The sequence below is a fragment of the Oryza sativa genome, chromosome 6, assembly GCF_034140825.1.
Source record: "Oryza sativa Japonica Group chromosome 6, ASM3414082v1".
Taxonomy (NCBI): Eukaryota; Viridiplantae; Streptophyta; class Magnoliopsida; order Poales; family Poaceae; genus Oryza; species Oryza sativa.
Genome location: NC_089040.1, coordinates 7,923,271 through 7,939,119, shown reverse-complemented (window position 1 = coordinate 7,939,119; position 15,849 = coordinate 7,923,271). Strand labels below are relative to the sequence as shown.

At 47.7% G+C, this 15,849-nt stretch overlaps 1 protein-coding gene across 7 annotated transcripts; it reads left to right on the top strand.

The window, feature by feature from the left end:
- Nucleotides 1–305: 305 nt before the first annotated feature.
- On the top strand, nt 306–5,364 carry LOC4340651 (pentatricopeptide repeat-containing protein At3g61520, mitochondrial). 7 transcript variants are annotated; one of them, XM_015785731.3, is made up of 6 exons: nt 306–2,308; nt 2,383–2,481; nt 3,335–3,463; nt 3,800–3,926; nt 4,048–4,790; nt 4,893–5,364. In XM_015785731.3, the coding sequence occupies exon 1, from the start codon at nt 416–418 to the stop codon at nt 2,228–2,230; it is 1,815 nt and encodes a 604-aa protein (XP_015641217.1). In that variant the 5' UTR covers nt 306–415; the 3' UTR covers nt 2,231–2,308; nt 2,383–2,481; nt 3,335–3,463; nt 3,800–3,926; nt 4,048–4,790; nt 4,893–5,364. The 7 variants fall into 7 exon arrangements, with proteins under 7 accessions (XP_015641217.1, XP_015641212.1, XP_066168011.1 ...); XM_015785726.3 differs by lacking the exon at nt 3,335–3,463; XM_066311914.1 differs by having other exon boundaries at nt 306–2,481; nt 4,502–4,790.
- Nucleotides 5,365–15,849: the final 10,485 nt, after the last annotated feature.

Below are 15,849 nucleotides of genomic sequence, written 5' to 3'. Positions count from 1 at the left end.
TATTTTATTTAATATTTTTTCTGACTAGGATGCCACGCTATCGAAACCACTCATATATATTATCATAGGACCTTAATTACACGGTTTGTGTGGGTTTATGTGTATCCATTTCTGGTTTTGTGGTTAAGGGACTTTAAAAATTCTCGTGGTTAAGTTGAGGGACCTCGGGTGAACTTATTCCTCCAAATAAAACGTTGCCTTTAGTTTGGCCCATCAAGTCGTCAAAACCGCTCGTAAGCCCAGTTTGGAGTAACGCCCACGTCACGCTCGCGGCTCACCGGCTCGCCGCCGCCGCCGCCGAACACAACGACACGACACACGAGTCCCCACTCCTTTCTCCCTCCTCGACGACGTCCTCCCTCCGGCCAAGTGACACCGCAGCTCACCTCACCTCACCTCACCGCCGAGGTCCACCATGTCAGCAGCGCGGCGGCTCGCACCCGCGCTCCGCCGCCGCCGCCGCCGCAGCCTCTGTTCCTCCTCCTCCGCCGGCTCGCCGGCCGCCGCGGCCCCGACCGCCGCGTCGCTCCTCGCCGAGCTCCTCTCCGACCCGGCCCCCTCCGCGTCCGCCCTCGCCCTCCTCCGAGACACGCCCTCACTCTCCGCGCCGCTCTACTCCCTCCTCGCCGCGCCATCCCACGAGCTCACCCGCGCCTCGCTCGCGCTCCTCCTCGCCCTCCCCGCCCGCCACCGCGTCCCGCCGCCCTCCGCGCCGCTCCTGTCCGCGATCCTGTCCAAGCTCCTCGCGCGCTTCTCGTCGCCCGAGCCCGCCGCGCGGTTCCTCGCCGCCTCCCTCGCCGCTGGCGCCCCCGCGCCGGATGTCTTCGCCTTCAACTCCATCCTCGCGGCGCTCGCTCGCGTCCGCGACGTCCCCGGCATGGCGCGGATCTACGCCTTGATGCAGGGTTGTGCCTCCGTCCGGCCCGACGTCGTCACCTACGGCATTCTCGTCAACGGCCTCTGCAAGGCCGGCCGTGTTGGGGACGCGCTCAGGGTGCTCGATGGAATGTCTCGCCAGGATTTAGATATCCGGCCAGATGTCGTGACGTTGAACACCGTTGTAGATGGTCTGTGCAAGAGCGGCCGGGTCCAGGAGGCTCTCGCGTTCGTGGAGCAGCGGATGAGTAGCGTGCATGGGTGTCCTCCTAATACTGTCACTTACAACTGCTTGATTGATGCATTCTGCCGCGTGGGGAATATTTCAATGGCCTATGAGTTGGTAGAGAAGATGGAGAATGAGGGTGTGCCACAAAACATTGTCACCCTCAACACGATTGTTGGTGGCTTGTGCCGGGCTGGGAGAACCGGAGCTGCACTGGAGTTCTTCAGGGAGAAAAGAACTGTGTGGCCAGAAGGCAAGGGCAATGCAGTGACCTACAGCACTTTGGTTGGGGCTCTCCTCCACACCAACAATGTTGGTATGGCCATGGAATTGTTCCATGAGAAGATGAGTGAAGGGCATTCACCAGATGCGATCATGTATTTCACTATGATATCAGGATTGACACAAGCAGGCCGACTGGAGGATGCTTGCTCTATGGCTTCATCGATGAAGGAGGCAGGCTTTAAGCTGGACACAAAGGCATACAACATTTTGATTGCTGGATTTTGCAGGAAGAAGAGGTTGCATGAGGCTTATGAACTTCTTCAGGAAATGAAGGAGGTTGGTATTCGGCCAGATGTGTGCACCTATAATACTTTGTTGTCTGGTTCATGCAAGGCAGGGGATTTCGCGGCTGTGGATGAATTATTGGGGAAGATGATCGATGATGGTTGCCAGCCTTCTGTTATAACTTTTGGTACACTTGTACATGGGTATTGCAAAGTTGGCAAAATTGATGAGGCATTGAGAATTTTAAGATCTATGGATGAATCTGGTATTCATCCCAACAATGTGATATATAATACTCTCATTGACTTCCTCTGCAAGAGAGGAGATGTTGATTTAGCCATTGAGCTGTTCGATGAGATGAAGGAGAAGAGTGTGCCAGCAAATGTAACGACCTTTAATGCTCTATTGAAGGGGCTTCGTGATAAGAACATGCCAGAAAAGGCTTTCGAACTTATGGACCAAATGAGGGAAGAGAGGTGCTTTCCTGATTATGTGACCGTGGATGTTCTCATGGAATGGTTACCTGTCATTGGTGAAACAGACCGATTAAAGCGTTTCATGCAGCAAGGGGAGCATACTGCATCCAAAAGGATAGTTTCTGACAGAACCTCAGCTTAGTAGGCATGGTGAAATAACTTCATATGTTGAGGCATTGTGATTATAACATCGAATGATGAAAAGTTACATATGCAGATCGTGAGTTGTTCAAAGTTGTTGAAATGTACCTTTTCACAATTTAACTGAACTAAGAGATGAATTTAATGTGGCAGAGTGGCAGATGATGACTAAAGGGTGCAATTTTTCATGGAGGACAATTGATCTTGGAGCAATGCAGTTAATCAGCTAATTGATCTGCCTTGGGTATTGTGGTGAGTTGTCATAGAAACATATTCAATGAAGTGTATCAACCCTCACCTTTGAAGAAATTGTATGCCCAGAAAATGGGGCTTCTGAAATGTTTCATTATTCTAGAGTTTTCTTCTTTGTTTGTACTAATTTTAATATCTGAATAGATTACATTTTGCTCTAGGCAGATTGTTTTAGCTTTCACTTTGCAACAGGTTTAGCAGAAACTTTCACTTTGCACAAGAGGACCCTTGACACCAGCCCAACCCTTTAGGCCTGACAATCTCTCCATGCTGGCAGACCAGTCCACATTGCTTCGAAGTTTAGTTCATCCAGGAATATTCTGTTTTGCATCTTGTGAGTTTGTGACTTAGTTCGCAGAGCGTTATGAGCCCACACACCCTTTCCTCTTGGATTAACTTGTCCCTTTTGTCAATCATCTGGTGCTGATCTTGAACCTACCTCACATAGAGCTACAAGGCAACAACTGCCAAGGCAAGCTCTGTGTGGCTGAGGATGGTGAGTGCTCGAGCTGGTTTTGGGAGACACAGTGGCTAGGCGGAATTTTACATCTTCCAGCAAAGAACAGTTTAGTTGAATCCTTGATTTGTGCATTAGGAGTCATAGAGAACAATTGTTTTTCTATTTGAGGATTAAGGGTGTTAATATCTTGAATTTGGATTATGGCTATCTTGTTTTGGGAACCTAACCAATTTGTGGAGCTAGTCAGGAATTCAAATTGATCCGTTTAGATTGAAATACTTGCAGCTATCACAGATGATATTTTTCTTCAGTTGGAAACAACTTGGTTTGGATAGAAAATGAGTTAGCAATGTAGAACTAAAAAGTTCATCATTAACAACTTTGCATGACCAGCTCTACCATCTGCCATCATTCTGTGTGCAAGGAGCTTCAGGAGAAAGAAAGGCGGTGCTGAATAGACAACAAGCAGGTTCGACTGAACCCAGTAATGGTGGAAGGGTATTACCGAGGAGTTGTGGACTGGTATGCCAGCATAGCGAGCCAACGTGGAAACTTTGATTGTACTGTTTGGACTTGGACCTGAATGATTACGATGGTGTTGATTGAAAAAAAATAGATTTGCTGTGCTGCAAAGTGAATGCTTTTGGTAAAAACTGGTCCAAAATGAAACTTAAATCAATCTACCTAGTTCAAAGTACAATTTACTTTTAATATTTCAATGTGAGCACAATTTGTTTTAACTATATTGCTTTAGATATGGCAAGCTATTACTTTGCTCTTCTGGCTATGAGACAAGACATTGTTTGCAATATGAAGATGTGCTCAGCCTGATATTATCCTTGCTTGACAATTTCATAGGGTGATAGGGCCCTATGACTTCCTGATCAATAAGTTGAATGCAGTGAAGAAAAGGGTACCACTCTGTTGTAAAAAATGGCTTCACAGTTACAACCCTATAAGGCGCGCTCCATTGCTCATCACCTTGGTAAGTTTGAATTTGTATCTACCTTTTCAGTTTAAATTTTATTGACAGAAAATGTGCGTGCAAACAAGATTAATTTCTGTAGTTATACCATGATGATTCCTACTTAGTTCATCATCTACAGGCAACTGGATGCTCTGAACACTGCTAAGATTCAAGTTCCAATAATGTTAGGTCTACTTTATGACATCTGAAAGAGTAATTGCCGTACAATCATGAAACTGAAGGAGGCAATCAAGAAAAGATCTTCATTTTATTTAATCTCCGAAGGGTGACTTTTACAGTGCAGTGTTGTGTTTGTCTAAGTGGAGTATATATATATATACTTCTGGTACAAGCAACACTTTGTAGGAGGTGAAGTACCGTAAACAAAGACTCACGTGGACATCTCAATTCTCAAATGAATTATTATCTAATGCCTTAACCTAGCAAATGTCAATTCATCGGCCAGAAAGGGCTGCTATCCTTGAAGGCTTGAAGCAACACTTGCATGCTGTGCACAGCACTGATTTAAGTGATTGAACACTGTATCTCATGTTCAGATGCATGCGGTGGAACTAAATTATTTTCTGTGGCAGCTGAAAACTGAGAGTGAACTCCAGTGAAGCAGTAACATTTCAACAAGAGGGGCTGGCGGTGGTATACTTTGATGTACACATTTTAAATTGATGACAGCCATGCACGACTTGCTTCCGCCCTGTCTTTGTGCCATTACTACAAAGTCACAAGTTACTAACTATCAGCTACCATACCTGTATGGAAGCCAATAACAACCTGTATGGAAGCCAATAACAACCAAACTGGCATGATTTTGGCAACCTGTTTCCCTACCCTTGTCGGTGCTGAAGCAATCTCATTGTCAATGAGGTGTGCATGTTTTATCCTTACAATCATGAAATCCCAGAAAAGAAAAGAGAGTAAGCAGCATTAATTAATCTGCGGACTTTTTCTGTATTACCTGTTTTGCAGGGAGGTGAAAATTCGGAAATGGAAGCCGTCCATCCTGGAAATGAAGCTGGAATGAGACGGTCAACTGTAACAACGACACAGTCTCAACCAGGATATTTTTCCCTGTGCCGAGCTGCTTGATTGATACTCTTTAGTCCAGTATTTCTCTCTGTAGAAAATGCTTAAAATTGTTGCTCTTCCTGCGACCTGCTCTCCATCACCAAGTCAAATTGTCCAGCCATGCAGCACTGGGAGCATTGAAATCCATGGCGGGCAGGCAGAGATCGAGTTGTACAAGTCACAATAATCTCTCCCCTTGTCTAACTAAAGTATAAACCCTGAAGTGGTCGTAGGTTTGCTTTATGGCTTCAACGTGTCACAAGGGGCTAATGGTAGGTCAAATATCATCCACGTACACAGTAATTGCAGTAATTTTCTCATGTATAATTATAGTTTTAAAACCAGTACTACTGATAATTAACTGGTACCTATATATGCATTGTCAGATATCGTGCTTCTATCAAACTCTAGCCAGTTTCAAAAATAAACAACACAAAAGTTTTTGTCAACCAAGCTAGCTGGTGCGCAGTTTAATTTGACTTTGGAGTACTTTCTTGGAAATCAGCATGGGATTTTGACTTTGCATGAACACCAGGGCGCAAAAGAATTCCACCCGAAGAACAAGCGTGCGTGCTGCTTGAATATGCAAATTGAGAAGTAGAGATCATAATTCCAAGTTTTTGACCATTGCGAACGAACACTAGTACTAGACCAAAGTACACATGACCAAATTAAGTACGGACTAATTAAATCCCGTGGAATTTTCAAGTCAAACTAGACCCCAAATCTGCCTTGCCTCTCAAGTCGGACACATTCACCTGGTCAGAACACATCTTCTTCCTCTTGCCAATTAATTCCTCTCCAAGAACCAAGTACTATACTTATATACTTCAAACAATAATGCTAGTCCAATATTAATTAATCGGTCATACATTCCGAGAAATTTATTTTTTATATCAGCCATCTTCTTGACTAAACCGGCTGTCTGCTCATCCATTCAACATGGAGCCTTGCACACCTTGCTGATCGATCGATTTGCTGGTCAAATTAAACGATGCGCATCCACGTTTGACGTCGCATCACAAGATCGAGCCGGTTTTAATTTGTTTGTTACCGATGGCCGCTAAAAAGGAAACAAATCCGATCCGCCGTTGCGGGAAATCGAATTGAATTTCGCTCGCGTGCAAAAGTAATTTGGTGCGAGCAAGCTAGCGTTCGCGGATTCGCGCGCGCGGCGGCGACTTTTCCGCGTGAAAACGCGACGACGACGGAATTGAAGGTGAATTAGGGGCTCAAAAACCAGGTCGCCGCACGCAACCCGCCATGCAACTTCGCTCGCGAAACAATGCCCCTCTCGCCTCTTCCTAGCTCCCTCTCGCATTATATATAGGCGTCTCGACCCGTTCCATCTCTCTAGCTTAATTAATCAGCTTAATTGCCATATACACACACACACTTACTCTGCAACGCTGCATTGCTATCTGCAAGCAAGAACACACAGAGGAGAGAAGAGAAGAGAGAGGAAGCTAATTAATTAAGCTAAGCTAAGCTAGCAAGGTTGGTTGGTTGGTCGCCGTCGTTGGCCATGGCCATGGCGAGCACGAGGATGATGATCGTCAGGAGGTGGGCGCCGGTGATCGCCGTGGCGGCGGCGCTGGTGGTGCTGTCGGTGCTCGGCACGGCGGCGGAGGCGGCGAGGCCGTTGGTAGACGGAGGAGTGGACGGCTGGGTGGCCGCCGGCGGCGGCGGCGGCGCGGCGGCGTCCATCGTGGAGACGCTGAGGAGGCTGTACCTGCAGCAGCTGGGCGGGCCGGGCGCGTCGTGCGGGACCAACAGCCCCAACAACGGCTGCCCGCCGTAGGATCGTGACACGTGGCGCAATCCGGGCCGTCCATGTGTAGCATGCATGCATGCATGCAACCATTCTCCGGGTTGATGATTTTTTTTTTCTTAGGCCTCTGACTGACCTTTTGGGGATCAGAATTCAGAATATTCTTTGATTGATTTTCTTTGTGATTTTTGCCCACATTTTAAGTGAAGTATATGGTGGGGATGACAATATCTACAGAAGAATAAACAAATGTATACACTATAATACACAGACACACAGTATATATAGGGACTATGGTTTTGAATAAAAAGTTATGTAGGATTAATTAAGTAATCTTACAAACTTATGTAATTCGATGAGCTTATGTACATCAAGTAAATGGTTGTTTAATTATACTCGTTTCCTCCCCGATGAATTATGCTTGTTTTTTTTCCCCTTTTATTGAGAAGAAATGATAAAACACATGAACGCACGCATGTCGGTATGAAGCGATATGATAGGACGTGTGTGTGTGCGTCAGAGCATCTATGCTGCATGTGCTTGTATGTCGTCGTGGTTATCTATTGGTCAAAGTGTCAAAACAAAACAAGAGCTGATATATATTCCTTCATGGGCCATAGCGTATTAATACATGGCCGGCCCATAAGTGATTACAAAGCCTGAAGCTGGAATATGACATCACCCATGGCTTCACCTTAATTATGGGGGAAAAGAATACCGAAGGTCCCTCAACTTGTCATCGAGTTACAAACTCGTCCCTCAACCGCAAAACCAGATATATAACATCCCTCTCAACTTACAAAACCGTTCACTTTAGATCCTTCGGTGGTTTTGAACTCGGTTTCGTCTAACGTGGCTGTTGAGTCAGCGTGGGACCCACGTGGGCCCCACATGTCACAATGCCAAGTCATCTCTCTTCCCCCTTCTCTCCCTTCCTCCTCTCTCTATCTCACTTTTCTCCTGCTGCAACTTGCAAGGCGGCTGGTTGTTGATGAAAAACACGAGGCCTGGGAGATCTATTTAACTCCAGTGCAGGTCCAAAGCTCGCCTTCGGGTATGCTAGCGTGCCAGTTGATTTGATCCTGCAATCAACAAGAAATAGAGACAAAGAAATCATGGTTAAATTCATAAATGATAGCCGATCGGCTAAGTGCCGATGACATATCATTTATCTTCGAGCCGATGTCATATGTAAATCGATCGGCGGTTGTAAATAGATAATTAAGAACTAAATCTACTCGATCGGCTGTAGATATTAACAATATATAATTCTCATATCGATATATACCTAAATCAAGTGATTGGGATAGATCGGTCGCCATGCCGACACAGTATAAATCACTTAGATCGAAATATATATATTAATAATAGGACTAATGTTTATAGCATAGCCGATCAGATAGATCTAGCATATATCGGCTAATACTCCGATACTACTCTATATCAAGATATTAAAACAGGTATAATATACCAAACAGAGGCTTAATATACGTAAATGCAATAAGATCTTGACATAAAGGGCAGACTTAACATGTCAATGGAGCATATAGAACAAATATAGTTAAATCAGATAAGATCGGCTGAAACTCCGATGCTACCCTAATCGGCAACCAGAAGGCAGGCTAGAGATTGATATTCTAAGCACGACTTAATAGATCAAACTCAACTGATGCAGCATTAAGTATGAAAAGAAGAACAATATCTAGACAATCAAGCCGCTGGAAGTTTCATAGAGTGGTAGATATCTTATATGATCTGAGTCAACGTCAAAATCTAACCTAATCGGCTGCCCTCTTCGACAGACGTTAGCCGATTGTAGGTTAGATAACGGTGTTGCCAGAGATTATATAAGATATATGATAACTCGACGAATTACATAGACAAGATTAGAGTATCATAAAGATGGAAGCACTAATCCAGAGAACGCAAGCCGCCATAACAAGTTTTACCTCTTGTTAAAGATCGAAATCGATGCAGCTCAACCCGAAAGCAAGAACTCGTCGAAATAAAACTAAAGCAAAAGAGTGGCGATGCGCCGAAATTGTATTGACGTGTGTGTTACCTGATTACATGGGGATCGGGATCTATTTATACCCGAAAATTACACACAATGTCCATATCGGACATGACTCTTATCTCTAACAAACTCTAAGATACCATTAGTCTTTACGGCAGACTTTTGCCCAAGTATATCTCTAAGGAAATTACATAAAATATCCTAATTAGTAGATACAATTGCCTTTTCAGGACTCTATCCATGCGTGGCAATCATCTTGAAGCATCTCAATTCAACTCGATGTCATACACCAAGTCGTATTGTCGGAATCGGCTGCATCGGCTTACCTAGTCCGACCCAAACCTAGCCGATCCTAATCGTAGCCGATCTGGACTCCAGCCAATTCCTGCTCTGTTCTCGAATCGATCTCCGCCTTCGACTCCACTTCGATCTAATCTTCTTTTCCGATGCCGATATTACCAAATTTGGTTGTTAACACATGCCCCCAAGTCCGGAATATTATGTAATGTTTCGGATTTGCTGTATATCAACCCCAAGTGATTCTCGCACTTTGCCGTTTTCCGACCGTTACCCCTGTGCTTTAAATACTAACCATCGCCCTCGAGAACTCCTCACCTCGTTACTTTCCGTTTTCACCGCTAAAGCCAACCTGCTCCTTTCTTTCTCCGGCGATTCCTCCGACGCTCGAGGCGATCCCCAGGCGATTTCGTCTTCGATCAAATCTCCGCCCGCGGTGATGTCATCTTCCGCCAGCCCGTCTGTCACGCCATCGGCCGAATACGCTGAGGTAAGTTCTCATTGGCTAGATCCCTTTTCCTCGCATGAAATCGATTTCCCCTTTTCTCATCGTGTTTTCTTCTTCCCGATCCCTTTGGATTTGCTGCACCTTTCCAACCTAGTCGCGATTCCCAGTCTGTCGCATGAAAACCACTACTTTCTTGGCCCAATCGGCAATCTTGACCCCACTGATTTCATCATCGGTGAAACCAACAGAATTCCCTTTAGATTAGCCAACCCTAATCTGGGTCACTGGAAGAATACTTTCAAGTCTTGGCCATCTCTTGAGAAACCCACCCCTGAGAAGAGTTGGACCACCTGGTACCAGGGCGTATCGGCTAGTAAGAAAGTTCACTGGGATGAGATTGGGATCGGCCAAGCGCTTGCTCTCACCATAGCCAATTCTGCTAAGGGCGAACCTCTGATGACTGCTGCCACCTATTTCTGGTCCAATACCATCAATGCATTTATGTTCAATCAAGGGCCGATGACTCCGACTTTGATCGACATCACCATGATCACTGGATTAGATGTAACTTCATCGGCTAACCCTATGAGTATGAACACCAAGAACCAATTTGACTTCAGGACCAAAAGCATAGGAGGGTGGTCTGGCTATGTAGCGGCATACATGGGCAAAGGGCCTGTCACTCCTCGGGAGCATGTAGCTTTCTTGCTAATGTGGCTAGAAAAGTTTCTCTTCTGTGGATCCAGCTGTGGTCCTACAACCAATTGGCAATTTGTAGCCGAAGCCCTAGAATCAAAGAGACAATTTCCTTTGGGCAAAATCCTTCTCGGCTATCTATACCAAATGTTGAATAGTGCATCAGCCAAGATAGCTGTCGACTCTATAGTTGGAGCAGGTGGACCATGGTGGCTACTGCAGGCTTGGCTAAATCTAATGGTCATGAAAGTTGTCAATCGGCCAGCTGTAACAGAAGCCGAATTCCCAAGGTTGGAGCCAATTGTAGAAGATGATGGAGAAGAGCGCACCCATCGCAGATGCATGTCATATGAAGAATATGCATCCACACCAGCCGATGCAGGGGCAAAACTATCGGCTGAGCTGCTCAAAGATTGGTTCTGCAGCTTTTATGAAGGCTTCCAAAAAGATGCCCGGGTTTGGTTTCCTTATGAAGACTCAGCAGACCTTGAGCTCCTATCAGACTTTAGATTTGAAGATATCAACCATGAAAGATATCAAAAGTCCAGGGAAGTCTTTACAGCTGCAATCAGCCCATGCATCTTACCTGTCGGCATCCACCAAGGAAGAAATATCTAAGTCTCCTACGAATTCTATCACCCTGTGAGTTCAGCTCGACAACTTAGATTAGGTCAACTCCCAATCGGCTTATTCTTTGCTAACAAGATCCAATGCCGAGGAGAAATTTCTTCAACTCTAATGATGGATCGACTGCTTAATCTCCAAGGACCTCCTCTAGGCAGTATTGAAAATATTGAGTTAGCAGGATTCAAGAGCAAAAACTTTGACAGATGGTGGGGTGAATGGAAACTGCATCTATTTCATCAATCGGCATCAATGTACATGACATATCTATTCCCTGATGTCGTACCCAAGGTAAACTTTGTCATTTATAATTTATATGATTGTCAGCCGATTCATTACTTGATCAATTTTGCTTCTGTTTTGCAGACAATCGACTCTTCTCCTCCACATCAGAGCAACAACGGCAGAGATATTGAATATGCTCCAGGTCTGATTCCCAATGGAGGCAGACTGTCTCTCTCTGTCATCGGCTATCATGCCCCCAAGGTCTCAACCCTCGTCCAAGGCATAATCAGGGAACCAACCGATGCAGCCAAGAAAAGAAAAACCAGATCATCGGCTGTAGGCACTTTGACTCTAGCTCCAAAGAAAAAGGCCAAGTCTAAGAAATCCAAGCCAACCGATGACATGCCTGCCTTGGATCCATCCATTGAACAAGCTCTGGATGAAGGAGATATTGAGGATGATGTTGATCAGGCTACAGCCGAAGTAAGCGATACTGAAAAAACGCCATCGGCTTCGCCTAAGCAGACACCTCCAACTCTTTCTGCCCCCACTCATTTCTTAAGAGTAAGCAACTTTCTTTGCAACCCCTTTTGTAATTATTACTTTTCAGCTGATTACTCATAGACTTTGTAGCTGCAGAAGAACAAAACTGTTGTAAAGAAGAAATTGGCAGCACCAATTCTCAAACCAGCTCCACTAGTAAGATACTCTCAATTTTACTAGTTGATTCCAGCCGATTTTGTCTAACACTTGTCTCTTTTACAACCTCCTCCTCCTCCTTCTTCCCCTGTACAACAATCATCGAGTGACCAAACCCCATCGGCTGTGGGGAGTCATCATGTTGTGGAAGAAGAACAACCAGCTGCTCCTACTATCCCAGTAAGTTTCCCTTTGATGCAAGAATTTAGATCGGCTGTATCTACTATCCCAGTAAGTTTCCCTTTGATGCAAGAATTTAGATCGGCTGTACCTACCTAACTCTCAATCTTCCTGAAATTGTCTGCAGATTTTAGCCGATCTCTTCTCTTTTGACATAAGAGATTATCTTGATGAGGCAGAAGAAGATACTTCAAGCAAAGCTTTAGCTCCCTTATCCGATGATGTGAAGAAAACACTTGAAGATATCTCTCGTCGGCTGGAAGCATCATCATTAGATAGTCTGGTGGTAAACTGTGGGTCAATTAGGACTCGGCTATATGAAATCCAAGCTCTAATCCCAGACAAGCTAGCCGATATCCTTACTCCAGCAGTATACCTTGAGCAACATCAGTTCAAGTTAGAGAAGGCCAAGCTAAGACTAGCCGAACGTCGGGAGCACAAGGACATTGAATCCACAATCCAAGCCAATCGACAACTTTTTCATGAAGAGAAAACCAAACTTGATCAGTTGTCTAAGGGCCTGATCAAGTCCAATATTGATCGGCTCGAAGCTCGCAAGATTGAGCTCTTGGCACAACTTGAAGAATGCAACGCCGAGCTAGATATGGAATAGAAAAAGTTAGCCAATCTCCCAAAGTCTATCGAAGAACAAAAAGCCAGACTCAAATCGGCTATCAAGAATGTTGCGGATCTGACCAAGTCTCTGAAAGTCATCTCTGGAACCGATGCTCAAGATGCCCAAGCTATTGAAGAAATAGAACAAATTAGGCAAAGGGCTATTTCGGCTATCCAACGATACTTGTCTCAATGACTTTATGTGTAATAAGCCTTAGAAATTTCTGTAATCGGCTAAGATACTCTAGTACTTTACTGTCTTGACAATCCTTTGTGCCGATTAATACAACTTCTAAATTCGCTCAAAAATTTCCATTTTTTGGATATACATATGCCCCCCTAATTTTACAATGTCAAAAGCATTGATAGGGTTTGGGATCTATTTGTACCCGAAAATTACAAACAATGTCCATATCGGACACGACTCTTATCTCTAACAAACTCTAAGATACCATAAGTCTTTACGGCAGACTTTTTCCCAAGCATATCTCTAAGGAAATTACATAAAATATCCTAATTAATAGATACAATTGCCTTTTTAGGACTCTATCCATGCGTGGTAATCATCTTGAAGCATCTCAATTCAACCCGATGTCATACACCAAGTCGTATTGTCGGAATCGGCTGCATCGGCTTACCTAGTCTGACCCAGACCCAGCCGATCCTAATCGTAACCGATCTGGACTCCAGCCGATTCCTACTCTGTTCTCGAATCGATCTCCGCCTTCGACTCCACTTCGATCTAATCTTCTTTTCCGATGCCGATATTACCAAATTTGGTTGTTAACATTGGCGCGTGGGGAGGAGGTCGCTGGGGCTACACGGGAGGGGAGGGCCGGTGCTGCGTCAGCGGCCGCCGCGGCAGCGGGGGCAACGACAGGGGAGAAGGGAGGGCGTCGGTGGCGGTGGGGACGACGGGGCAAGGGAGACGGGGGCGGCGGCGATGCTTGAGAAGGGAGAGGCGGCCGGCGGCGAAGAAGGGGCAGCGGCGGGCGGAGCAGGCGCTGCGGCAGGTGACCGCGCGGCGGCGCCGGCGCTTGAGAAGGTAGAGGCGGCTGGTGGCGGGCGGAGCGGGAGCCGTGGCAGGCAACCGGGCGTGAAGAAGCTGCGTGGCGACGCCGACGCTTGAGAAGGGAGAGGCGGGCGGCGGCGGCAGGCGGAGCGGGCGCCGGGCAGGCGATCGCCCGGAAAGAAGCTGCGCGGCGGCGCCAGCGCTTGAGAAGGAAGAGGCGGCCATTGGTGAAGCGGGGGCGGCGGCGGGCGGAGCGGGTGCCACGGCAAGCGACTGCGGGAAGTAGCTGGGCGGCGGCTGCGATGCTTGAGAATGGAGAGGCGGCAGGTGGCGAAGCGGGGGCGGCGGCGGGCGGAGCGGGCGCCGCGGCAGCGCCGACGCGAGAAGAAGCTGGGGGGCGGCGGCGCAGGCCCGTTCTCAGCACATCATACTCTTCGTCGCCATCCTCCATGCTCATCCACGCATTGGCCTGACGTGTGCGACGCCGAGGACTACGGCCGCCGCCGCGCCCGGGCCACTTCGTCGCGGGCGAGGACGCAACCAGTTGATGCCGGGGGAGGAGCCACCCGGTGTCGAAGCAGCAACCCCGACGCCCTCCTCCTGCCGCCTCCCGGGCCTTTCCGACCCCGAGGCGCGGCGACGCCCTCCCTTCTCCCCGGCCGCCATCGCCGCCGCCGGTGGTCGCCGTCTCTCGCCTCGCCCCAGCGACCTCTTCCCCACCCGCTAGCCGCCTGCAGAGAGGAGAAAAGTAAGATAGAGAGAGAGAGGCGGAGGAAGGGACGAAGGGGAAGAGAGATGACTTGGCATTATGACACGTGGGGCCCACGCTGACTCAGCCGCCACGTCAGACAAAACCGGGTTGAAAACCACCGAAGGACCTAAAGTAAACGGTTTTGTAAGTTGAGGGATGTCCTATATCTGGTTTTGCGGTTGGGGGATGGTTTTGCGGTGTAACTCGATGACAAGTTGAGGGACCTTCGGTGTACTTTTCCCTAATTATGGACATCTCTCTCTCAGGGCAGGACATATGCCAGCCAGGAGCCCACTGCACCATGTGTCAGTATATGCCGTATGTAGGTTCAGCTGTGTGTGCATTTGACCGGCAGGCGGCAGCAACCTAACGCTAATGCTGTCCCGTGGCCGGCGCCGGCGACATTTACCTCCCGCTGTCCGATTCCTCTCTGAGAGGATCTTTTGTGTGCCTTTCCCTTTTAACTATCTATACCATGGAGGTGGAGGTGCAAGGAGGTGGACGACGATGACGCCGCTAACGCCGCCCTGGTGACGACCGTGCTGCTGCTCCCGGCGGTGCGCGAGGGCGACAGCGCCCGCCGCCCGCAGTGGCTTTCCGGCCACCGGCCGCCTCTCTACCACGCCCGTACCCCCGCCACGTCCATCGCCGGCCACCAACTCGCCGCTCCTCATCCGAGATAGAGAGAGATAGAGAGGAAGAGTGGGAAGAGAGAGAGATTGAGAGGAAAAGGGGAAGAGAGAGGCGGGAGAGTATGATAGGTGAGCCCCACCATTTTTTTTTAAAAAAATGCTAATCGGATTGCCACGCGTACTCCATGTAGGACAATACCGCTTTGGATTGGGTTGAGGGGGGTTATTCATCCGGTATAGATAGTAATTTAGGGTATAAAATGTCCGGTTTTATGGTTCAGGGGAGTAATTCATATTGTCGTCATAGTTCGGGGGGTAATTCGTACTTTTTCCTTTTAACTATTGCCACATGATGGTGCCTTACTTAGAAAAACCATTTCTACAAACAGGCCAAAATGATTTTTTCATATGGCCATCCACTCCGCCCGCGCTTTAAGGTCTTTAAAAATACATGATTTTTACAGGCAGACATTATCCCCGCCTGAAAAAAAATTGCAGGCGCTATAGCCACCCGCCTGCAAAAAAGTTCTTGGCAACCAAAAAAAATGCCACCACCCACCCGCCACTGCCCTCCGCTGAACTGTGCACCACGACTGCGGAGCGCCACCGTTAGCACCACCCTTTGAATTGGAGGGAGAGGGGAGGGGAGGGGAGTCACACCGCTGCCGCCCTCCCCTCCTGCCGCGTCGCCGCCGACGCCCCTCCCCTCCGCCGGAATTGGGAGGGGAGGTAAGGATGGGGAGGGGAGGGGAGGCGAAGGGAGAGGGAAGGGGAGGGGCCGCACGCGCTGCCTCCTTCGCTGCCGACGTCACCACCGTGTCCGGTAGAGGGAGAGGGAGAGGAGGAGGGGGAGGGGGAGGCAGGGAGGAAAGAGAGAGAGAGGGAGAGAAG

Excerpts from the sequence above, each read along its gene's own strand:
- LOC4340651 (XM_015785726.3), top strand. The coding sequence starts at position 416 with ATGTCAGCAGCGCGGCGGCTCGCACCCGCGCTCCGCCGCCGCCGCCGC.